This window comes from Acinonyx jubatus, chromosome A2 (genome assembly GCF_027475565.1).
Source record: "Acinonyx jubatus isolate Ajub_Pintada_27869175 chromosome A2, VMU_Ajub_asm_v1.0, whole genome shotgun sequence".
Classification (NCBI taxonomy): domain Eukaryota; kingdom Metazoa; phylum Chordata; class Mammalia; order Carnivora; family Felidae; genus Acinonyx; species Acinonyx jubatus.
The window spans coordinates 80,831,390-80,858,387 of NC_069383.1; the positions used below are offsets into that span (position 1 = coordinate 80,831,390).

The 26,998-nt window shown below is 35.9% G+C and overlaps 1 protein-coding gene across 6 annotated transcripts in view; it reads left to right on the top strand.

Annotated features, from left to right (window-relative positions):
* The window catches only part of PCLO (piccolo presynaptic cytomatrix protein), a 419,937-nt gene that overhangs the window by 372,682 nt on the left and 20,257 nt on the right, over window positions 1-26,998 (top strand). For all 6 annotated transcript variants that reach the window (XM_053218536.1, XM_027071762.2, XM_027071767.2 and 3 more), the window contains one exon: window positions 334-407. In XM_053218536.1, the coding sequence (XP_053074511.1) occupies window positions 334-407 (74 nt within the window). The remainder of the gene's footprint in view (window positions 1-333; window positions 408-26,998) is intronic.

Genomic DNA, 26,998 nt, shown 5'->3' on the forward strand with positions numbered 1-26,998 from the left:
AAAACCCTGTTCACTTCTTAAGTTAGAAGTGGGGAAAAAACACAAGCCCCCAATTCTAAAACAAAATTTGAAAATTTCATGACAGTCTGATCTTTGATAAATGAGTCAACACATGAGACACTGAATTTCGAGGTATGATGTTCAGACTAAGTAGGAATAATAAACAAGCCCCTATTTTAAAGTTAACACGATGCGGAGCAATTTGCTGTCTTGATGTTTGCCATTCGAGTAATTTATCTTGGGTCTGAATATATAATGTCATTGTATTTTTGTGAACTTGGTCTTCTCATTTGCACTTAGGAGATCATGACTTTTTACTTTCTTTTTAAACAGAGGGAAGATGGGGCAGAATGGGCAAGAGCCTGTAAAACAGCCAGGGGTAGGAGTGGGACTAACAGACGCTGAAGGTAAGTTCAAATTTTCAATATTGGATGCTGGTAGAATCTACATGTTACACCGCAAGCATTTGAGTTTGGTTTTCTCTGAATAGAAATGTAAATTTCTAAGTAGTGATGGTGAAAGCACTACGTAGGTACAGCCTCATTTTCTCTGTTCTCTATTACAGTAGAATTATTTTGTGGTTTCATTTAACCATTTCCCAACTTCTTTGTTTATATTTAACCTTTAAGTAATTTTGGGTCCTGAATGTTTTAAAGAGAAAAAAGAGTGAGGATGACTGGAGAGAGATTCCAATGACCTTCTCAGGAAAAACAAATCACTTGTTGAATTTGAAAAAAAAAATTGTTAAAATACCATGCAAATAGAAAATAAAACATGAGACTTCACTTAAATGGAAATTCTTTTTTTTTAATTTTTTAAATGTTTATTTATTTTTGAGAGAGACAGAGAGAGCATGAGAGCCAGAGAGGCAAGGAGAGAAGGAGACACAGAACCCGAAGCAGGCTCCAGAGCCTGATGCGGGGCTTGAACTCACGGACCGTGAGATCATGACCTGAGCCGAAGTCGGATGCTTAACCGACTGAGCCACCCAGGCGCCCGTAGAATGGAAATTCTTAAGAAGAAACTAAGGGTATAAAAATCATTTTAGAGAAAAAAATAATGATTGAACTTACTTCTAATGTGAAAACCTCATTTGAAATTAAATTTGGTTTTATTAAATGATAAATGTACAACAAAATGCAAAAAAAAAATCCTGAACTTCTGCAAACACATATTCACTTTTTGTAAGGTGAACAAAGACTAGCTTATCTTTCATAATATTGTGATAAGATCTGACAGCACTGTTCTCCTTCTTCAACTGAACCTCCTGTCACTAATTTTAACTATCTTAATTACTTTATACTATTCCAAGTACTTTCCCTGTGTCATCTCATTTAATTCTTAAAATTACCTGTGAAGACAAATAATACTATACACAGGTTTTACACGAAAAGAAGGTGAGGTGCAAATAGCACACAAGAGAAGAGCAAGGGACTGGGACCTGGGAAAATGATGCCGAATCGCCTGCTATGAAAAAGAATGATTAATGGCACAATGTCACAATGACAGTAGATGAAGAGATAGGAAACCCATATTTGGATTTCAAATAGGGTCCTGTTACCTAACCGGTGACCTGATCTGTCTTCGGAAACCTCATCGGGCAAACGCTGCGTGCGAATGATGCCTGAGGTTCCTCGTGAATGAGTGGATATCACATTTTTCTGGTTCTACTAAAAGTTTTTCTTTAGATTCACTCACAGACTGCTTTTCTTTTACTGGCTGCCATTTTCCCCAGGGTCCCACCCCAATCTACCCATCATTTTGCACATCCTCTCTCTGCATAAACTCATCACCTCTCATCTATATGTTGATTAGACCCACATTTACCCGCTGCACTCCCTGGAATTCAGACTCCAATAGTTTATGTGTGCCAGGCACTTGTGTCCAACCAAGAAAAGGGAAACCACGCTGAGTATTTAAAATAGAGGAGATTGCTGCCTGACAGTTATTACATACTCCTGGTCTTCCTGAGAAACCAAGCAGTTAGCAGTGAGGTAGCCGACCTAGGGAGGTAGCTGAAGGAAGCTACTGTCCCTGCAAGCTGGAGGCTAGTGAGAGTGGAAACCCAGGCAAGCCTGAATTGCAGGCAGCAGGAGACAAGGAAGAGAAATGGCAAATGCCAGAAATATATACTGAGATACACAAGGATGGGGAGAAATATCCTAGATGCTTTCTTCCTCCCATTCTCCAACCTCTGTCAGTGCCTGATCAAATACAGCTGGACGCCAACTGGGCAGGGGAGCCTAGGAACCATCCTAGGGCACAGCTGCCCTGACAGGAGAGCAGAGAATGCACCTGAGAATACACCTTACGGCCCAGAGGTGCAGGGCCCGGGCAGTATTTTGCCTGGAGATGCCATAGACAAATCAACTTACGTACACCCTGAACTTAATTCACCCTCTTCCAGATCTTGCCTCCTTCTCCTCCTATGCTCTTCTACTACTAACAAAGTCTGCCCTGGTTTACACCATAATGTGCATCTTTTGCTGTCATTGATCTTTGATCTGTAATTATCTATTCTTATGCCCGTCTCCTCCATAAAGTTGAATGACATTTAGACCTAAGCTATGATTTAGCCATCCTGGTGTCCCAGCACTTAGCAGAAAGCCTTTGCCTATAATGTTGCTTTCTCAATGTTTGTTGAGTAAATGAATAAACAGTATAATCATATGTGAAAGTAATGCCCACTGATTTTCATATGACTCTAGTATTCAAGTAAATAGAGAAGCAATTCATGCGTACTTTTTTCAAAGTTTAATTACTTACTTTCACTTTTCTTTTAATTTTAAAGTTCAAAACTAAAATTGTCTTCATATAAATGTTCATAACTGTCAATGAATAAAAATGTGTTCGTCCTAATACTGCTTTCCTCTTCCTATCAGTCACACAAGAGGGAATCAGTCATAAGCTACTTTGTATTTTACTTAAACTTATGAGTCAATATGTTTACATTTTAGTGAACTGACTAATCAGTAGTTAATCTCAGATTATGGAGCAGAGGGCAGGAGGTTGAGGAAGGGGATAAGATAGAATACATAATGTAATGTGAGTCATTTACAGTCATGTACCCTTTTGGTAACAATATTTTGGACAAGTTATTTTTTACCGGCTTACTTTCCAAAATGTTGCCAATAAGTAAATTTATAATTGGCATATCTATATGAAGTGTGGCATGAATAGTTCTGTAAGAGACAGGTGATATTGCTAACAATACGGAGAAGAAAACTACAGTAAGTATTTAACCTGTACAAACAGCTTTCGGTTGAAAAGAATACACAGATAGGGACTAGGGAGAAAATTATTAAGTTACCCAAGAATTTAATCATTCTAAGCAGTTAAGAGGAAAATACCAATTTAACGTACGAGATTTTGTTTTGTCCCCATAGAGATGTAAGGTCAACTCCGTGTTGTCATCCAGGTAAATTTATGGTACATATTTTGTTTTGAGTGGTCAGAAGATTGCTTTCGCTTCCTTTTGTTGTCAGTCAACAAAAACAGCCAATTTGTAGGATAACAAACCACCAAACAAAGCAGACTTAGTTCAATTTGTTTTTAGACATAATAATTTCTTGACTGGATTTTTCCTCCTTTTAATTCTAATCCAGGACACCAGAAAAAGTGTCTCTTTGCAGATTAGCAAGATTATCTGGAGACTGTAGATCTTGCAGTGTTCCAGCTCACCCAGAGGGTTTCAGATTACTCATGCAAGCACTTTGTTTTATGCACACCTTGGTCCACTCTAAGGGAAACTGATCTACAAAGATATGCATACTTTAAATCAAAAGTATATCAGAGATTTTTTTAATGTTTATTTATTTTTGAGAGACAGAGAATGAGCGAGGGAGGGGCAGAGAGAGTGGGAGACACAGAATCCAAAGCAGGCTCCAGGCTCTGAGCCTGATGCAGGGCTCGAACTCACAAACTGTGAGATCATGACCTGAGCCGAAGTCAGACGCTTAACTGACTGAGACACCCAGGCGCCCCAAAGTATATCAGAAATTTTAAGTAATCACCCTTGAACAGTTTGTTTCTGTAACATTTTTCTTCTTATTTGGGAATTACAGTGTACACAATACAAAAAGTAATGTTTAATGGGGTTGAAACTTTATGTTGAGCACATTATATGAAATATTTTCTAATGCTAGTCATGTCCTTGTTCTATGTATTGAGTAGATCTATTTATTCTGGGTTCTGATTTTTTTTAAATCTATTTTTCCCCTTAGTCATTTTCTCCAGTAATGTTGCATCTTCCCTATAGCAGTGACTCATAAATTTTAATCTCATGCTGAATAATCTCATGCTCAGTGGGTCAGAATGGGAGATCAAGCAAAGGTTCTGGGGTTCCAACCTAAGTTGTAGTAGAAAATAGTAACCCTCTTGTGGACTGTCTCTGCTAAGGAATGGTTGAACTTTCACAATTTAAAAAAGTGCACAATGTAAAGTACAAACAAACACTGTGTTTGGCACATGACTACCATCCCTTAAATTGTAGCTATTATTAAAAGTGAATATAAAAGAGAGCCATTTGGATTCCATGCAAGAGTGGGATTCGTCAAGAATGACAAATGTCAAGCACTTTTTGGAAGAGCTATAGAAGACCACTCCTCTTAAAGATTTAGTTCAAATCAATTAGACTTCCTATTTGTAGTGACAAGTGTTTTCCCAATTTACGTCAAAACTCTCCCATACCCCTAATAGATGATCTAGCCCTTTCCTACATTGTTTTCATTAAGTGTTACGTAAGTAATAGTGTTACTGTTTGTTAGTGGGTATCCATATACGTCACATACAGTGACTGGCTTGACGCATTTATTGTCCTAAACCAGGTGTTGGCAAGCTTTTGCAGCAAGCATTAGAATCACACTTTGTATGAGGTTTAATTTGCCTGGCTGTGTGTATTTAAAAAACAATCCCCATACATCATATATTTTCTTAAGTATCTTTAGAGGCTTTAATTTAAGCACTCAATTTCCATTTTCAATGGGACAGAACAAATAAGCCTCTACCATTATAGAAATACGCTAAACTCTAGTCACAAATATTTCAAATAATTGACTCTGTGAAAGCACATCACCAATAATGTTAACCCAAGGAAGCAGGCACCAGGGGAGTAGGCAAGAGAACAAGATTCAACTCAATGTCTTACGGGAAGTGGGTTTTTGTTGTTAAAAAAGCATAACAATTTATGAAAAAATAACGAAAGTCTGTAATGACCACAACAATCTCATTTTAGCTTGCATCTCAAGTTTATTTTATACAGATCTATAGTTTATACATAGCTTTACCAGTGATTCATATGAGTCCCTTTTAGACAAATGAACATGTTTTGCAAAGTCCGTGAGAAAGTGTAGAACAGAAATCACTTCCTGAATTAAACCAATAAAAATCTAAGTCTCAGCGGCACCTGGGTGGCTCAGTTGGTTAAACATCTGACTCTTGATCTCAGCTCATGTCTTGGTCTCCGGGCGGTGAGTTCGAGCTCCTCATTGGGCCCCACGCTGGGCCTACTTAAAAAGGAAAAAAAAAATCTAAGCCTCAGTATTGGAGTCCTGAATCTCATTATCCTGTTTTGACAAATGTTTTTTTTAAGATTTTTAAGAGTATTTTTCTCTTTTTAAATAGGAAAAAGAAATGGAGTAGATGATGGGTAACTATCTCCTTTAGGGTTTGTATATTAGAATATCTAAGTGTTCAATGTAAAATACTCATTTCATTTTCTCTCTTTCCCTGACCAACGGGGGTATTTAAGAGTCAGCCTGCAAAGAGAAAAATATAAAACCACCCTGAAGGCCCTCAATTAGAGCGTAATAACAGATGTTAGAAGGGAATCCAATATGTCACCTAGCAAATAATGAACACTAGTTGTGACCAGCCCTGGGATAAGGACTGGGCTGCAGCATGGAATGTGACATAATCCTTCCTTTTCTGGAGCCCCTAATAGAGTTCCCACAATTCAAATAATAGGTATTACCTTGTTCCTGAAGAAAAATTCATCTCACCTCTTAGACATTTCCCATTTCTTCAGGCTCTATTTTTAATTAAACTAAGAACATTTCAAATTAAATATGAAATTTTTTTTTGTCTTCTGTATATCACTTCTCCTTTTTTTTATTTTGGAATTTTCAGATTCTGTTCATTTTAGTGATGTCAAGAATGCTCTATCAAGGAGTTAATTGATTAATTAATCCTATTATTGAAGTATAGTTGACCTTCAGTGTCGTATTAGTTTCAAACGTACCACATTATGATTTGACAATTCTATCCATTACTCAGTGCTTACCATGATAAATGTAGTCACCACCTGTCACCGAATAATGTTACTACAATATTATTGACTGTATTTCCTATGCTGTATTTTCCATCACAGTGACTTATTTATTTTATAACTAGAAGCTTATATCTCTTTTTTTTTATTTTTTTTTAATGTTTATTTACTTTTGAGAAAGAGAGAGAGAGCACAAACAGGGGAAGGACAGAAAGAGAGAGAGAGAGGGAGACCCAGAGTCTGAAGCAGGCTCCAGGCTCCAAGCTGTCACCACAGAGCCCGACGTGGGGCTCAAACTCATGAACCGTGAGATCATGACTAGATCTAAAGTCAGATGCTTAACTGACTGAGCCACCCAGGCACCCAGAAGTTTATATCTCTTACTCAAGGAGTTCATTTTACATAAAAAGTGTTCTTTTTTTAAGTTCTGTTTTATTGAAGATGACAATGGACAAAATTTATTGACAGTATGTTTATTGTTATAGCTGTTTTGTCAAAATCATTATGAAAATGTGATGTTATTTGGTTTTTATCTCAATTTTGAAGGTCAGGATGTTATCAAGGGAAATGTGATGAGTGGATTATTTTGCATCATTTGATTATTTGCCCTACACGAATTGTGCTTAAAAATTGACCAATGTAGGCACATTATATTATAAAATTGGTTTCAGTGGATCGAACATGTTTGCTTGTTTGTGAGTTTCTTGCCCTAATTTTACTAATGCGTACACTTTGTTTTTTTTTATATGCCTAGAATTGATCAGTGTCATACGTGAGTATATCTGTTTTGTGCAAGGCATTGTGTTAAAATTTGGATGCTACAGAGATCAATTCAATAGGTACGCTGATCTGAGGGGCCTTATGATCTAGGATGGTCCCATCTCATAATCAGGCAGTAAGCGAGCGTACTCAGCCAATGGGTAGAGCCAAAGCATTCACGGTAGTTGGAGACTTTGCCATAGCTGCTGTTAAATTTTTATTACCTTTAGTAATTGTAATGCAGAGAAGAATTGTGATAAAAATTCATAAATTTGAGAGAAAATTATGTGCTTTGGGCTTTGGAAAGCATTGCTAAATCTCTGGGAGTCAGTGGGGCGGTGGAAGCATGATTCTGTGCAAGAAGGTAGCGGTGGTGACTGCTTTGTAAGATGGACGAGGTCTAAATAGTTGGCAGTGGGAGAGGCAAATTCCAGGCTGAGGGAACAAGATGAGGAAAGACGCCAATGGAAGAAAGGACCTGGGGTATGTGGGAGAAAAGCAGTTCGGTGAAGCTGGAGCAAAAGGTACAAAGGGAGAGCACAGAAACTGGAAATGTGTACAAAGTCAGGTTGGATATGGAAGTTCATGCTCTGTGAACAGTGGGAAGTATTTGATGTTACTGAGGAACTTAGACACAACACTTACAATATTGAATCTTCCTGTGAAAGAACAAGGTAGACCTCTTTTTACATTCAAATCATCTTTTAGGACTTTTTTGGGCTTAAAGTACGGTTGGCCCTTGAACAGAGCAGGGGTTAGGAGCGAGGGCACCTTGCACTGTTGAAAATCTGTGTATGACTTTTACTCCCCCAAAACATAACAACTAATAGCCTACTACTGACCAGAAGACTTACTGATAACATAGTCAATGAACATGTATCTTGTATGCTATATGTAGCATATACTATAAAGTAAGCTAGAGCAAAGAAAATAAAAATCATGAGGAAAATATTTACAGTGCTGTACTGTATTTTTAGAAGAAACCTACACATAAGCAGATGTAAATCCACAGGTAACTTCAAACCCATGTTGATCAAGGGTCAACTGTATACATGTGAAATCCAGGTAGAAACAATATATATTATGTAGTTGGACTGTGAATACAGTCTCAATGCAGGTCTCAGTTTGGATCTAGATTCAGAATCGTAACGTAGTAACATGAACTGGCAACAGGGAGGTACGTTATCTCTCTTAAGCTCCATCCACCAGGAAAAGAAAAATCTCAGTAACAACATATACTATGCTTCCCCCGCTCCCCCTGCAAGTGATACACAGGGAAATTGAAAGCCAGAGGATTTTAGTGACTTTAGGGGCAAAGTGAAGACACAAACAAAGTCAAGAGACTTTAGGGTCAGTTATGTCTGACACTAAAAGCCATGGTCCTAACCAAAACACAATGCTGCCTCATCAGGGTTTAGGCATGGCAGGTGAAGATATTGAACTTACTGGGAAAAATGAGGGTGGTTGTTCAATCCATGGGTATGAGTAACATAATACGTGAACAAAGGATTGAGTCCAGTGCTTTCAAAGTGGGAATTTAAATCCCTGACTCTTGCTGCTGAGTTTAAATACAGACATATGTGGAGTCAAATTTATAAATAATTTTGTAATAAACCAAATTTGTTCCTTAATTTATTTGCTTAGGTATTCTTTACCTAATAGAGGATATTAGGTACATAATGATTTCTATTTTGATCTAGCTCCTTTGTGATGTGAAATGTAATATTTAATTATTTAAATCAATTTCTTTTATTCTCTGTGATGATATAAATCAATTTTCCTGGAAACATTCCTGGAAAACTTTCTTTTCCAACTTCATATGAAATACATCAATCATATTCAAATGTTCAAGTATGCTTATGTCTGGTAATGGGCTTTCTGGAATATTTTATTGACATATCTATCTTCTATTTGTCTCTACCACACTTATTCAATTATCCTAATTTTATTTTCAGTTTTTGAATTGGACTGTTTTTGAATTGAAGTTTTATTGAAGCTCTAATGTTGAGGTAATTGATGTTGGTACATAATATTTTCTTATTCATCAACATGGTATATTTTTATATGCCAGTTTGGACATGCTAATTTTTATATGCATGAAATCAGACAACTTACTTAAAGTCTCTAAGTCTCTGGCTCCTAATCTACAAAAGTAAGAACAGCAACAGTACTTCCCTTGTCAGTGTGTTGCAGGGATTGATGGAAATAGAGTGTGATGTGCTATGCACTGTGGCTGCCTCATAGTCAAAAAATGCTCATTATCATTGTCCTGATTGTCATCTGCGTCGTGTAAGTTATTACTTCCTGCCTCATTTTCCCCAAGCTTTTTTAACTCGTGTTCTCTAAAATGATTTCTTTTTCAGCCTTTGGCATTCCAGTGGAAAAGGTGCTGTTGTTTTGTTTTGTTTTGTTTTTTAATTTTTTTTTATGTTTATTTATTCTTGAGAGAGGGAGAGACAGAGAGAGACACACACAGAGAGAGAGAGATAGAGAGAGAGAGAGAGAGCAGGGGAGGGGCAGAGAAAGGGAGACAGAATCGGAGCTGACAGCACAGAGCCTTATGCCGGGCTTGAATTCATGAACCGCAAGATCATGACCTGATGATCTCAAGTCGGACCCTTAACCTACGGAGCCACCCAGGTGCCCCGAAGGTGTTTTTAGGGTCCTACATTTCCCAATTTGTTTCCAAATACAGGTATTAGGGTATTTCAAGCTGTTCTTCTTCCCCCCCACCCCCCACCAAATAATGCTGATGTAATCTCTTGTATAGTAATGTGTCCCCCCTCTTGAGAACGGCTTCCCTAGACCTGATCATATTTTCCCAACCTGCCCAAGTATAAAATCAGTGCAACTGATTTCTGGACCTGTGGTATTCACTAGGAACTTAAAATTGAAGCTGTCTATTAAAAAGTCTATTCTTGAAATATAAAAATCATTCTGGGTCTTTACGCTGAGCCAGATTCATCTCTGGAGGTTATTGACGGACCACTAAATGTTAAATAAGTTTCTGGAAGAAACCATGGATATTTCTTAGCCTTAGTACAGTTCAAAGAACTGGCAGTTACCAAACTTAAAGCCCAGAATATTTTAGGCTCTCAGAAATTAGTATTTCTAATGTCAATTTTTAATATTTTTTAAAATGTCTTTTTTTTTTTTTTTGCCTACAAGTCCCTGAAATGCTTGCATTGGGAGTCAGTGCTCTGATTTATTTTTCAGAGAGCAGGTTTTAAATCAAGATAAGGACATTAAATATAGCAAAAGATACTGAATGAATATAAGCCAAGAGTATTCTCTCAGCATAGGTGTAGAAAATTTGTAAAACAGATGTATATATGTTATAGACATACAGTGTTTACCTTGTTCTAAATGCCTTTTCATCATCTGGTTCATTTGTAACAAAACAGTAGAGGACACAGATATGAAATAATGATTCCAAGTTTATAGTTATGGAAACAGAGATTCACAGCAATGAAACTATTCACTGAGAGTCACATAGCAACTAATGAAATAGTCTGGATCAAAACCTACAGATACATCATCTAATATCACCTGACTCTGGCCCATTGTACTTTCTGACATTTTTATCTTTATATTGATAGTTATAGTGCTACTTCATGAAAAATTATTTTGAATTTATGAGTCTATAATAATTGGAAAAGAAAACTTTCACCTATGTTGATGCTTATGGCCAATTAACTAATATCAATATCAATTACATTATAGACACTATGTAGCTTACCAATAAGTTTTAAATCTTGTTTTATCAGATACTTAAAATTTCCACAAAATTGCTGTGCTCAAAATAGAATTGTATTAACAAAATAGATGTGTACACAAATGAAATAACATATATATGGTAATATGATTATAAATTTTAAATGAAGTAGACATTTTTATTTAGTAGAATATAATTGTGTCATAATTTTCTTCTGTAAGAAAAGAAAACTAATCTACTAGATTATGACATATACCCAATATTTTTAAGTTGGATTAATAAAATAAAGTTAAAATAATATAAATATTTAAGAAATTTAGGAGAGTATTTGTATAACCTTGGTGGCATTTGCAGAGTAGCTCTCTAGCCATTAAATGAAACCCACAAACCATGAAATAAATAATAGATTTTTTTGTCTGCAAAAAAATAATAAAACTTATATGTTACAAGAACCAAAAGCAAAGGCAACAAGCAAGTGATGAATGGGCTAAAAAAGTTAATATATGATCATCAAATGATCATTATCCTAAATAAATATCTCCTTAAAGGTCTCCCATGTTTTGCTCAAATAAAGAGGAAAAAAACATGTTTAGAAATTATGACATGGCATTTCAGTGAAACTGACATTTCACTGTAGAGAATTTATCAATTAACTTATAATTGTTAAAATAAAAAAAATTAAATGATAAAGCCACCAGGTTCAAGTTCTAACTAATAGTAATTCCACAGGAAATAGTAAGAATGGAGAGGAATATTAATCAAAAAATAGCACGTTTCTGTCCCAAATCAAAGAAAATAAATTTCCATGTTGCAAAGACAAAAATGAGGAGACCTACACCTGGCATAACATCATCATAGTTCATAAAACCAAGGAGGATTTCAAATATTTCTGGAGGCAGTTATTTAATTAAAAACATTATATACAAAAGAGGAAGGATAGGGATCCATAAAATTTCTCACCAGCAAAATAGACATTTACAAGTATAGAGAAAAATAGGTAATGCCCTTGAAATTCCAAGTGGCAGGGGTTGTGACTAAAATTCTATCCACAAAGTATCCGCCAAGTCTAAGGGTTGAGTTAAATCATTTTGGGGAAGGCTGAGTCTCAAAAATTTTGCTACTTATGCTACCTATCTGGACGTTACTTGAGGATATGTTTCACCAAAACAGAGACTAAATCACACTTGGTCACAAGCTGACACACACACAACTTGGGCACCAAGAGACAGGAAAAGTAGAGGAAAGAAAGGTGGGAACTTCAGTGAGGAAATGAGAAGAATCTAAAGACGGTAGCCAGGTGGCAGGTGCAGGGAGCACCTGGGAAAATCTGATCAGACCCTGAAGAATTCTAGCTGCAAGTGGGTGATGAGTGGGGTGTGAGTGCAGGAGGGGAAAAGAGAAATTGCCGGAAGTCATGATGTGTCTGGCCAAGTGAAACATGGTTTTGAGAGGGATTTTAGTACTCTTGGATATTTTACAAACAGTTAAGGGTGTAGTACACAGAAAGCTAAGCAAATTGTGAAACAAAAACAATCATTTGAGGGAAAACAAAAAGAGTTAGGTAAAGAACCCCATGAATACCCAAATGGTCTCAGATATGAACAACGTTAGTCAACTTAATATAAAAGCCAAATATTAGTATAACCAAGATTGTAACCTAAGTATGTTGCAAGGATGAGGAAGGCTAAATCTTCATCTACCAAAACAAAAAATCAATAGGTTATAAAGGCAATACCAAATTATTTTAAGAAATATATATACAAGGAACCAAAGAAACAGAAAATAGGCAACAATAGGTTTTTCTTGGTGATTTTTTTCAAGGGTTAGGGAAAATGAAGAATTGGGACGTGCGAAAATTGATTTTGGAGAAAGAAGGCATAAAATGTACAATGATTCAACGTTTCCACATATGAGAGAATAAAAAAATAGAGCTAGTGATCAAATAATATTAACAAGTACAAGAAATAAGTGCCATTATTTGCCACAAATAGCTTCCTCCTATTACCCTAAGTGAGTATGAATATTCATTTCTTAAAACTCTTTAGGAATAGTTACTGCAATTAAGTGCTGTCATTAACATACTCATTCATTAAAGATATTCTGATCCTGTTACATAGAGAAAGTTCTTTCACTTTAAAGAAACCTGACTTTGATGACAATAAAATACAGAATCTCTGGGGAAGAAAGGCTGTGGAATTCAAACTATCAAGTTGCTTTACCATTTTTTTCCCTGTCACCCAAGAGTTGAAATGAATTTTATAAATGTTCAGCAACAAAAATTTCAGAATTCTGGAAAATGCTAGAATTCATTCAAGATAATTTGTTTTTCTACCATTTAGATTATTAGATATTTTCTCCAATTAAGACATTCTTATTTATTTTATCCAGAAAGTCATTTGGAAATTTATGTAATTTTTTTGTAGGGAAAAAAAACCTTTTATATTTAAGCAAAAAGGTAGAACTACCTTCCGCCCCCCCCCCCAAAAAAAAGACCAGCACATTTCACAAAAAAAAGCCTTTACTCAACAGAATAACACTTTCCCTGAGGAAACCAATTTTACAGATAAGGAAGTAACGCAGACCTAAGATAATATACTCAAAGGAGAGTGCACACGGCTTCTTTTTAAACGTTTGACCGCTAGTCTCTAAAACAATCAGTATATTCTATTTGCTTTGCAACAATAAAAATCATAGGGGGGAAGAAAGCATTCACCTGTTTAATTCTTTTATTTTAAGAAAGAATTGCTCTCTATTCAAGTCATCTTTTGCACTTGAGTATCTTCCTGCATGAAGCAGATGTGGTTTTAGACTGTTATCAAAAGCAGATGCTTACTTGCTCACAAAATAGCACACCATTGTGAATTCTATAATTTACATTGCCCTCTGATGTCCAGAAACTGTCATTGGTGTTAAGGAATACTAAGTAGCTGTAGCAGAGCTTTATCTTATGCATTTTATTTTGACATTATTGCTGATATATATGTATACATATTGCGTATGTGTATCAACAATATATATATATGTATTCTATACCTGTATATATCTATATTATATAGATGTGTATGTATTCTATTTGATGACTCACCTTAAAAAACAAACATATCCTCCTCAGTAATAGGAACCAACCATAGAATCACACTCCATTTGTTTGCTAAGCACTTGACTGGTATCTTTAAAATTTTGGTGGCCCCAATTCTTATAACAAGTCTCTAAACTAGGTATTATAATATTGATGAGATTCCCACTGTCTAACACAGAGGCTTGCATAAAACACCCACTTAATAAATATTTTTTGAATCGAGAAACCAAGATTCAGAGAGACTTAAGTATAAATCAAGCCTAGTATTATAGGGGTGACATTTGAATATACCTGCCATGAGCAAACATCTCTAAAAGCGATATTAATCATGTATGCCGATGTACAGCTTTTTATGGAGTTTATCACTCTAAAACTGAACTCAGATGACATTTCTTCAATTAAAAGCTATCTAATCTACTTAAAACTATAGTAATTCTGCGTTTGTATTGGTTGTGCTTCTTTTTTCACAAAGCCCAGCTGGATCTGCAGAAGATGATTAATTATGAATCTCTACCAGAAAGAACCAGTGCCGTGGGGAAGACAGATATGTTCATGGACAATTATAAGAGTTATAATACAAGTGAATGCACATTGAATATTAAGGCACTTTGCTTTAGATTGGCTGAGGAAAGCCTTCCTGTTAGGGAGTACTTTGGTAGATGGTTCTTGAAGTAAAAGCAATAACAAGTATAACTGGAGGAGGGTTGGTGAGGTTTCCAATAAGAGGAAGCTTCATGTTCAAAACCTTAGGATTGTGAGAGACTATGTATTATTGGTGAACCTGTGGGCACTTCAGTGTGACTGAAGCAGAGTTTTATGCTGGAGGGAGACAGGGCTTGAAAGGTAATCATGGTTCAGATAACTTTTGAAATATCAGGCACTGTCAGCAGGAATTTAAACTCAACCCTGTAGACAGGCAATTGGAAGCTAAGGATGGATTTTTAAAAGGAATATTACATGATCAGATTTGGTGCTATGAAGGATGTATTATAAGGGATCACATCTGTAGTCAGGGGACCAGGTAGGAGGCAACTCAGAAGTCCGAGTAAGAAATGATAAGGACGAGAATGAAGGCAGAGATAGCAGTAGAAGAAAAGGGGATAGACAGCTCTGAGAGATATCTAGAAGACAAATAGGAATGTATTCATTTTAGGGACCCCTCAGTCAGTTAAGTATCTAACTTTGGCTCAGGTCATGATCTTGTGGCTTTGAGAGGTCGAGCCCCACATTGGGCTCTGCACTGACAGCACAAAGCCTGCTTGGGATTTTCTCTCCTTCCTTCTCTGCCCCATCTCTCTCTCTCTCTCTCTCTCTTTCTCAAAATAAATAAACTTAAAAAAAACACACACACAACCTTTAAAAAAAAAGGGATGTGTTCATTCTAAAAATGATTCAGAATAAAAATGCAAACAGAAGTTTTAGGCACTAGCATTCTAGAAATGAAATAATGTGATTATGGTCACTTTTTTAAATGATCAGTTGTTAAAGCAAGTATGATTTAAAAAGAAGAAACTAAAAGTGTTAACAGAGCTCAGTGTAAAAAGTGATAAAATAAAGGAAAGTGGGGGGAAATGATAAAAAGCAAACCTGTGCTTCACAGAATTTTAAAGAAAGAAATAGATTGTGTTTTAAAAGGCCATATGGTATGCGCATCAGAGAACATTTTTAAGATGAATTAAAAGAGTAAAATGGAGTTTGAATGAGGTTGAACACTTAAAGTTTGCTCTAACTTTGTCTTTATACACGTACAGTGTCCTCTCCTTGATCTCTTATTTGGAAAGCCTGATGGATCAGCCCCTCCTGTACTGATCACTGTGTGAGCCTAGGCGTAGGGCTCTCTGAGCGAAGGGGGAAAATCACTGGCAAACAAGTTCAGATGAGGGATTTGATTTTTTTAATAAAAATTGCCAGTCCCTATCCTGAAGACAGTGAGGGGATTAGTTGAATACTTTTTATTTTATCCGTCGTTGGTATGTTACAAAGAAATAAAAAGTTCAGATGCTACCATAAGGTATTAAAAGCAGGTTTAGTCAAAAGAAGTTACTAGTCTATATTTGAAATTGCATGAATGTTGGCATACACATTTTAGAAAGTTCTCTGGGAACACTGAGGGCTTTTTTCAGAAGCATGAGAAATGGAATTTTTCAAAATACTCCCTCTTCTAAAATTAACGGAGTTAGTGTTTTTACCTTTTGAAATGTTTTTTTTTTTCATTCAGTAATATTTCATTAACCAAAGAAACAGGATTACTGGTTGAACAGCTTAAGTCAGCAAGCTGTCTTTAGTACCGAGTTGTGTGAGTCCATTTTCCATTCTGTGGTTCTGTATTGAGTTAAGCAGGGGCATCTGTTGGGCTTCTAACTGTTGTAATTGGTGGAAAAGGTAGTTTAAAGTGATTTCAATTACTGCAAGAGGCCAGAAAAACTGGAACCATTTGTCAACAATTTATTTTCAAGACAGAGAGCTTTTTCTTCAAGTGTTTGTTACTTTGGATAGTCTGATGGTTTGAATTCATTTTCTTTTAGTTAATGATGAATTGGCTGGGTCAAAATTTAGGTCAAGTTGTGCAGTTTAGTTGGATTTCAAGACTGCTGTGATCTTTCTCAGCCAATTTACAGTCTGCTTTTTTTATAGTCAGCAGTGTGGTTATCTGGATAAATTTAATATGAGCTGTTGCTCATTGGTTTGTGGATGTTTAGAGCTGAAATGGGATCTGTTTTCAGAATGTGTGGTTTTTTTTGTGAGGTTAGAAATATGAATTAGCAATTTCAGATTAAGGTCTTTGTAGCATTTGATTTGATGTGTTAGGCTCTCATAAAACTAAGTTTAATTGAGCATTTTCTCCTTCATAGATTTTTTTTTCCTTAATAAAGTGCTCAGGTATATTCAAAATAAGATATTCCACTAAAATGTTCCTGAAAGTAATTTTATTTTAAATTAAGAGAATGGAATGATTGTGTTACTGAAAAAAAAATGACTTTTCAAATGACTTTTGAAAATTATATCTTCATCAATTAATGAGTAACTGATTATTTTTCCTTCCAAAATATTACCTAAGATTCAATCTAAGTTGAATGGTTATCACGATAGACATGATAACATGGAAATATCCAATATTATATTACTTAAAACAATACAGCTTTTAATTTATTAAGAAAAATTCCTTGCTGTGGCACCTGGGTGGCTCAGTGGGTTAAGCGTCTGACTTCGGCTCAGGTCATGGTCTCACAGTTCGTGAGTTTGAGCCCCCTGTCGAGTTCTGTGCTGACAGTTCAGAGCCTGGAGCCTGCCTTGGATTCTGTATCTCCCTCTCTCTCTGCCCCTCTGACTCTCACTCTCTCTCTCTCTCTCAAAAATAAACATTTAAAATTTTTTTTAAATAATAATTAAGAAGGAATAATTCCTTCCTAATTTCAACATCAAAGTTTTGATAAAATTCAAAAGTCTACATTTAAGTTTATTGGTAGGGCAAAATATATCAGATTTTAGTTGAGTTGAGTTGACCTGCAAACTCCTTCTCCTGTATCTTATGCCTCAGGTTTGGTTACAATATTTTTCCAGTCACTGTCTCCTTTCCACAGGTAGGCAATTGCCAAATCCTTGAAGATTTTATCTCTTACATATTTCTTAGATTTTTTTCCCTCTTTCCCGTCTCAACAACCGCCCAATTGTAAGTTTCCATCATATGTCACCTTGAGACCCATTTGTCTAAGCGTGCTTTTAACCGGCAGTACCATCATCTTCAAGATCAGCTTCGACAGCCACTGTCTGCTGTGGCTTGGTCATTCTAGCATAAAGCATTTCTATTGACTTCTTTCAACTGCTTAACTCTCTCTGGGTTTTAATACGGTAAGTCCTTCTTTCTGCTCCCCCCCCTCCCCACTTTCCTCCTGAAGTGTCCTCTCTCCCATTTTACATCCTGGTTATACGAGAATTGCTTATAGTTTTCCATGTATGTTCTGCAGTTCCTCCTCTCCCTTCTTGAGCACCTGCTGTTCTCTTTACTCAAGGTGATCACACCCTTTCAAATGGTTTTATCCTCATGGCTTCAGGCCAGTTCCTCAGCTACCTTCTTCAAGGAGCTATCCGTGGGGCCCCGTGCACCTGGCTCTGTTAAGGAAGTATTCTCTTTGTACCTTCTGTGCACCTATCAGAGCACCAACCGCCCTGTCTCAATTCTGTCTCCTCTGCCAGCCCATGAACTGAAGGGATTCAGAGATGTAGAGGTAGAAGGAAAAAATTCTTAGCTTATGTCATTGAAGTCTTTTTTTCATGAAGGACAATAAAGAATAATTGCTTTCTTAAGCTAAAGGCAAAAATAAAATATAAAATAGTACTGATGAAGCATAAATTCGTTAGTAAGAAAAGGTTTACAAAGCCATGAGTAAAGTGATACTTTCCAGTGTTTTTGTTTTTGGTTTCGTGTGTGTGTGTATGTGGGGAGGGATTGTAAAAATTTGGAGGCAATGTATGTGTCTATTACTGGAAGAATAGATAAATAAAGCTCATTATATGTGGGTAAAGGAATACTACAAGCCTATCAGAAAAAAGTGACCTAGATCTCATATCATAAAATCAATACATTTCAAAAACATAACTTTGAATGGGAAAGAAATTAATAGTAAGAGATTTATAGTACCATATTACTTCAGGAAAAAATAAATACAAAACAATTCTAGATATTTTACAGCTCTGCCATCTTATAAACATTCATGTCAGTGAATATATGGAAGTTGGATTGAAAGGATTATAGCAAATAGACAACTTGGGGTGGTGAGATGAAATTAGCCGCATGAGGAACACCTTGGTGGCTCAGTCAGTTGACCATCTGAGTCTTTATCTCAGCTCAGGTCTTGATCACAGGGTCATAATTTCAAGTCCTGTGTTGGCTCCATGCTGGGTGTGAGGCCTACTAAAAAAAAAAAAAAGTAGCATGAAAAGAAAAAATTTAACTAAAATTAAATACCAAATATGCAAGGATCCTCACAGACACAGAAAACTAAGTAAGTGCTGTGTGCTGTGAACAGAGGAGTGTGAACAACTCGATTCTGCACACCTGCAGTTAAAAAAAAGTTGGAAATAGTGTTGCCTGGGGAGGCTTTCTTGAGAAGGTGACGGTGGTTTGAACACTGAAGGAAATGATGGAGAGGGCTGTATGGACACCTGGGGAAGGACTGCTCCTTACAGAACAAAGTGTTTTTACAGAGAGACATGCCCCGCACAATCAGGGAAAAGGTCACTGTGGTGAGGAAGAGTGTGAGGAGATGAGGGCCAGAAGCCCGGAAGCAGAAGACTCTAGGAACTTTGCCTTTTATTGAACATGGTGTGGGACACTGCTGGCGGGTTTCCAGCCAAGGGGGAAACAGTCTGCTCTTTTGAGAATATTCTGAAGAGAGGCAGGGTAGAAGAAGGGAGAATGGACAGATCCTTGTTGCAGCTGTCCAGGGAAGAGATGATGCTGTCTCAGACCAGGCTTAGGGTCCAGTGTGGTAAGAAGTACTTAGATGAAGCAAACTGAGTAGAGATTCATATGCTAGTGTAATTGCTTTTTTTAAAAGCAAGGTCATAATCATCAAACGAAGCCTGATTATGTCAGGGGTGTAGGAGGAGGATGCCGTGGGGGAAGGGTTAATCATTGGCTTCATCTGAATTTATGTTTTCTTAAGCTGACCTGTCATTACATGTGTTTACTATATATTCTTTATGCTCCATTACACCTACCTAATCTATTTTTAGTAAGCCTAAAGACAATGTTGAGTACTTTTAACAGTAATTTTTCCATTACATCCGGGATGCTATTTTTGAACATGAGATTTATTCAAATAAACCTTCATAAGGCAGTATCTTTCATCAGTAAGAGACAAAAAACAACACTAATTGTAAAAAGAATGTTTACTGGTTACTGCAGTTAAGACATTTATAGGTGGAAATAGCTTCAGGAAATGCCAGCCTTCAGCCCATTTTAGTTTCTCACTGCTTTCTCAATTTTCTCTGCAAGTTAGCCTTGTACTCAGGCTGTTCCATGAGGCTGGGAACAGAGCTGCTGGCTGCCCTGGGACCCAGCTATAAGACCTTGACTTGAAGGAAAGAGAGAATCTATCTCCTAACATCCTGGTGAGGGACTCTGATATTTCCTGTGTGGGACAGATTCCCATCTCTTGAACAGTCACTGTGGCAAAGAAAATGGAGGATGATGGTTTTCAACCTAGCAGACACATGCATGTGGGGGCAGACATTCCCAAGGTAGTGGTGGAAGAAGATAAGGGATGCTGGAAACATAAAATATGAGAGTTTATATTAGAATGTTTCTGTGTATACTTACATATAAGTCACTTTCAAATATATATTGAAATCTATGAACCTAAACAGAACAGACAGGGCAATGGCAACATACACACAAACTCCCCCCTGCACCCCCCCCCACACACACTCATTGCATAGATGCTAGAAAATTCCCTAACAAATATGAAAGGAAATGGGAAATGTAAACAGTAGAGTTTTTAAAAATAGATACAGACTATAAATTATATGAATAATAATGATAAGTATGGTAACTTCTTTTAATACAGACACTGTAGAAGAATTTTACTTGGAATGAAAAACAGAACAGAGGGCTATAATAAATTTCTGAACGGTGTTTTGATATTCTATAGTCCTCATATCAATGTGAAAAGAAAGTTGTCAAAGTTCATCAAGTATTAATGGATACTTCATTTGACTTACCATTTTCAAGTGTTACGTGGGGACTATTTCCAGAAATTCAACAGTCTACCCTCTTTTCTTCTTAGCTCCTTCTGGCTAAGCATATACCGCTGTAATAGTTACAATCTTGGATGTACTAGAACTGACATAGCCAGGCCCTGTGGTTAAACAACATAAAGTTTTAAAATTACATTATTGTGTAGAAGATGCTTTTTTGTAGGAAGAGGAATGAGAATGAATTACATGTGATAACTACATGTGTAATTACATATGGCAGTTCTTATATTAAAACAAAATAGTAAATCAAAACATAACAAAGATGATTCATTTAATATATTAAAATGTTTAGGTTCATGGTCTTCACCTTATCTGAAAAGCAGAATATTTACTAATTAATTTGGATAAGTTTTAATTAAAAAAACACTCCATCAGGTCATTGCCTTTCTTATCAAAAGTACAGCTTTTTTCTTTAATTTTTAAACTATTTATTGATGTTTGTTTATTATTAGAATTCTGATTATTTAAAAATAATTTACTCTTCTATTTCAGAAAACTCATTTGTGTCAATCCATTTCATGTTGAAATATTTTTATTTGAGTCTATTTTCAAGGGTTATTTCATTATGAGCTAAAGTTACATACCAATCTTTGCAATTCCTAATAGTATATTCTCATTATGCCTCAGCTGATCTGAATATTATAATTTATCCATTTCCTATAATTTCAAGTTTCCTTAAAAAAGAAACTAAAGAAAGTCTGATTTACTAAATTTGGGGATGATAATGCCAAGCATTTTTTGTATCAGATACTATCTGCATCATTTGAGCAAAATGCAGATAATATGTGGGCTTAAAAGACAGATAACATATTGACTACTTATTCAGCATATTATACACTGACTACAGAGAGAATATACGGAGACTTTCATTTTGCTGTTGAAACAATTGGAGAGATGATAGCTCTTTTTGATCAGAAAGAGGCTTAACTTGTTTTGTTTTGTTTTGTTTTGTTTAAATCCTTAGTTACCATAGAATGTAGTAATGGTTTGAGGAGTAGAATTTAGTGATTCATCACTTACATACAACACCCAGTGCTCATTCCAACAAATGCCCTCCTCAATGCCCATCACCCATTTCCCCTACCCCCATCAACACTCAGTTTTTTCTCTGTATTTAAGAGTCTCTTACAGTTTCCTTCCCTCTCTGTTTTTATCTTATTTTTCCTTCCCTTCTCCTATGTGCTTTTGTTTTGTTTCTTAAATTCCACATATGAGTGAAATCATATGATGCTTATCTTTCTCTGACTGACTTATTTTGGCTAGCATAATACATTCTAGTTCCATCCACAGTGTTTCAAATGGCAATTCTTTCTTTTTTTTTTTTTTTATTGGAAAGCAGCTTAACTTTAATCGATCAGGAACACTGGAATTTGGTAGCAGGTTTTCAAAGGCCGTGGAGAGCAGTAGCAACTAGTCCATAAGAGAAACAATCTAATTTCTGTTCTTTTAAAATAGGTTACTAAATTTCCTACTTAATAATTTTAACTTCAATAGTAATTGTGTTTTATATTTATCAAGAATGTTAATCATCTTGGAGTGCCTAGTGGCTTAGTCAGTTAAGCATCTGACTTCGGCTCAGGTCATGATCTCGTGGTTCGTGAGTTCGAGCCCTGCATCGGGTTCTGTGCTGACAGCTCAGAGTCTGGAGCCTGTTTCAGATTCTGTGTCTCCCTCCTTCTCTGCTCCTCCCCTGCTTGCACTCTGTATCTCTCTCTCAAAAATAAATAATAAACATTAAAAAAAATTTTTTAAGAATATTAATCATCTTGAGTAGTTCATTCACTAGTGAAGCCTAAGGTCAGTGCCCATGTACAGACATGTAGGATGTGCACAGCCCAATTCCAGGAGGCACTGTTAAAATAACTCAGTTGTAAACCACACCCTCTGTGTCTATCAGTGTGACATTCCTGCCAGAGAAATGCAGTACATTATACTATCTGGACTCGGGGTCCAGAATGACTCAGGATTTACAAAAATTAGATGTTAAGGGACAATCTCCATTATAGTAAGTTAGAACTGTTAATAACCTATTGAGCACTTAAATATGCTGGGCTTATTTAATCTTTGCAAGAACCTTGTGATGTAAAACTGCTTTCTCCCTGACCCTTATTATTATTGTGTCTGAAAGGTAGATGTGATGCCTCGATATGCGGCATGCATCTTGCAACTCTTAGGCAAAAATGATGTATATGAATACTAAAAATGACAGAATAGGAATATGTAAAGAACCCAAATTCCTAAACTCATTACTGTAATGGCAAACCTATATCCATCTGGTTTTCTTTTATACAAGAAAAATAAATCCCCATTTGTTTAATCATTCTAAGTAAGTTTTCTTGTTTCTTATAGCTGAAAGCAATTCTTAAGGATGCAGAAGGAACAGAATAGGAAAAAAAAGTGAGAAAAAAAGAAATTAAAGAAAGTAGAATGAATTACAAATCACCTTTTAATTCTTATTGATGTCTTTAAATCACTTCATAAAAGATGACTTTAATTCAAGTAGATTAAACATATCTAGCTACACGCTATTTAAAGAGAAAAATATCATAGAAAAGTTGAAAAGTAAATTAAAATCTCATAGAAAAGTTGAAGAAAAGAGACAGAAAGATATATATCATGAAATTATTATTCACAATAAAGTTGGTGAAATGGTGGCAGAGTCAGACGAAATGGACAGAAAAATCAAGGTGGGAGACAATAGCCTCCTTAAGTCACTTGTAATGACCATTTCAAAAACATGATAAAAAAGAGAGAGAGAGAGAGAGAGAGAGAGAGAGCGCCTTTTCACAGTAGCAGCATAAAGTCTAAGATTCCAGGAAATAAATCTAAAAAATACAACACTTTTTGAGAAAAGTCCAAAATACCGTTGAAGTTTACATAAGACATAAATGAATAGGCATAGAGAGCATGATGGAAAAATTAATATCATAAACATTGCACTTGTTCCAAGTTAACATGTGAATACCAAGACAGTTCAATTAAATAACAAAAGCTTATTATGGAATTTTGAGAGCTGATTCTAAAATTCATATAAAAGAGCTAAGGGCCCAAAAATTTTTGAATAAAAACAATAAAGTAGAAAGATTACTTATAAAATTATAGTACATGAAATGCTGTGATGTAGAACAAGTATAATCTAGTAGACCAATGAAACCAAACGGGTGACCCAGGAAATGTCCTTGTGTATATGGAAACTTTATTTACACCAAAGATTGCATTGCAGATAAATAATTTGGAGAAAATTCACTGCCAACATAAAAAAAAAATTACTACTACCTCATACTGTAAAAAGGCATTAATAGGTAACTGTGGATGGTTTAAATATCTAAAATGAAAAGTAACACTTAAACTTTCAGAAGGAAATAGTGACTGTCTTCCTAATTAAAGGCAAAATACAATAGAACTGTTAAAACACAAAACCAAAACCATAATGTAAAAGACTAATGAACTTGACTACATTACAATTAAAATAAACTCTTGTTCAGAAAATGACACCATAAAGAAAGCAAAACAATATGAAGACAGCAGGTATTTGCTATGAATGTAAAGGGAATAGATTGGAATCCAGTAAGTATGTGTGTGTGTGTGTGTGTGTGTGTATACACACATATTGGTTTCCTAAAACTCATTAAGAAAACCCAGAATTTGCAGAAATGTGAATGATAAGCTGCTGATGGAAGAGTGGTACATGAAATGTTAGTAAAAACATTTGGAGACCAATTTGACAATAACAACTAAATTTGTACATTTGTAAACTGTTCAAAGCTATGATTCCAATATATCCTAAATATTCTACCACATCTTAACCAAACTCTTTTATCCATGTGTAAAGAGTTATATATAAATGTTCATTTTAGCTTTGTTTATAATAATGTAGAATTGGAAAACTATATTCATGACCAAATGATAGATAAATAAGTTTTATATATTCATTAACATTATAATAAATGAAACTATGCAGATGATGAAAAATCACTTGAGTTACATTATACACCTATTTTTTATAACTCCTAGGAAATTAGGAAAGGAAGTTTTCCTAAATTTTTGTAAAATGATATATATATATTGAAAATCGTATACATATGTATAGCTCTATATGTAGATTTATATGTAGATATATGTGTGTGTGTGTGTGTGTGTGTGTGTGTAGACATATAATTTCACTTATACAAGAAATTTTGGTGCATAATTTAAAGCTCAGACTCAAGGATGTCCAGTACCACCACTAACATTTGACGTAGTATTGGTTATTAACATAGTATTGGTTTTGGCTCATGTTTAAATAAAGAAAATAAAGACGTACAACAATTGAAAACATTATTTGTGATCAGTTTCAGTTACATATATATGTAGAAAAATCTCACAGAATCAATGGATGTTAGAACAAATAAGAATTACTCTAGATCAACAATAATTATATATATACAACATAATATCAAAACATTCATAATATCATAATATCTTGGACTTAACTTATAAAAATAACTAAGATATATACAGAAAAATAAAAGCAACTTTAAGACTCTATTAAAGGGCATTAAAAAACTCTGGATAAATGTAGAATCATTCCATGTTTCTTAGTGAAGCAACAAAATATAAATCTAATATAATTCCAATTAAATTACCAGCTGAGCATTTTTAAGGAGCTCAGTATACTTATTTCTAACATACATATGAAATAACAGAGAACCTCAACATCTATGTCAACTTTGAATAACAGGTGCAAAGAGAGCTTTGGTGTCGATTAGTGTTACTCGGTGATTACTTCCATTTTTCTGATTCTCAGACTGGCTTCCTTGTGACACAGTGGGTCCTTTGATGAGTCCTCGCCAATGAGTGGTAGTTGGTAATGATGTGTTTCTGGACTGAGCATTTAATTGCTGGTGTGAGACTTGGAAAGTTCTCTTTTCTCACAGACATGACAGTCAGTGAAGAGGGAGATTGCTGACTGTCCCATCAGCTTAAGGCATTGTGACTTTCAGTTTTGGTGGTGTTTGTTACTGCAACAGAATCTAATCTATCCTGTCTGACACAAGAGTGAAGTTACCCTGCAAGGTATTAAGACAAATGATAAAAAGAGTTTGGTATTTGTCGAAGATGAAGGGGACAGTGGCATAGAATACAAAGCATAGAGATAGACCCAGGGATATAATGTGAACTGAAAGTGGCATCACAAATCAAAAGGACTATTTCAGGAACAGAAGAAAATAAAAACAATAAACAAATAACAATAAAACCCTGGATTACAATCTAAATATGTAATAATTGATGTGTCATGAGGTCCTAGAGGGAAGCAGTTGACACATTCAAATGGAGTAGTTAAAGAATTTAATGAAAGGACCACATACAAAGTGGGGGAGGTTAAGGGAACCACCAAGGAAAGGTGAAACATTAAAAGATTGGCCCCAACAAAAAGCCACTCCCACTCCCGAGGCTAAAGAGGCGTGAGGAGAGAGGCTGTTGCCCCAACCCAACAAGAGCGACAGCCATGGTACAAGAGATTCCAGGCAGAAGCTATAGCCTTTGAAGCCAGGCACCAGCCTCTGTAAAACAAGCCAGCAAATGACAGTGGGTCATGGGCAATTAATAGCTCAGCCTCTGTCCTCCTGCCATCACACTGCCCGGGACTCATTGCTATAACCCCAGTGGAAGTGTAAGGTGATGAAATCCAGGTGGTGTAGTTCAAGGGTTCTTTTTCTCAGGGCAAAGCAAGGTAAGACTAATGAAGAGGAGAGAGACATAAAAGAATATCTAGCAAAAGTGGGCTGAGAATAAATAGTTGAGGTGGAATTCTAGAGTGTTCTTTTATCTGGCATGACAGTTAAGGACAAAGGAGATGAAATGACAGCTGGAAAAAATAGGATCAAGGAAGGCTTTTATCGGATATTCCTCTATCCTATGAAAAACCAAAAGTAAAACCTGAACTGTCAGTTAAAACTGAAAGGACGACCAAAATTACTGTGTGCTGAGGGTGGTAGAGTTGATTTAGGAACAGGGAGATGATATAAATAACCTGGTGGGCCAACCTAAACATTTGATTCCCATCATCCCTTAACCCTCATTTAACACCTCAGGTGCTATTCGCAGGCTTATTCAGAGGTTACATGGCTGCCTGGTCACCTTCCACCCCTGTGAGAGAAGCTGAAGTTGTTCTAGGGTAAATGGGTAGTTCCACTCTTACATAGACAAACTATTTTTCCTCACAGGAGCTCCTGGCATCCCTAGTATTATGCATTTATCTGGTTTTATTTTCGAAACTCATTATACAATGATGCTAATGTTTCCCTGTATTCAGAGACTATGTATAGACCCACCGTGTGGTCATCCTGCCTACTCTGGAATCAAAGGTCAAGACAACTTGATCTTTTTGGTCTACAATGTAGATGGGAGGTCTGGCTAAGGCCTTGTGAACTCAGGAAGC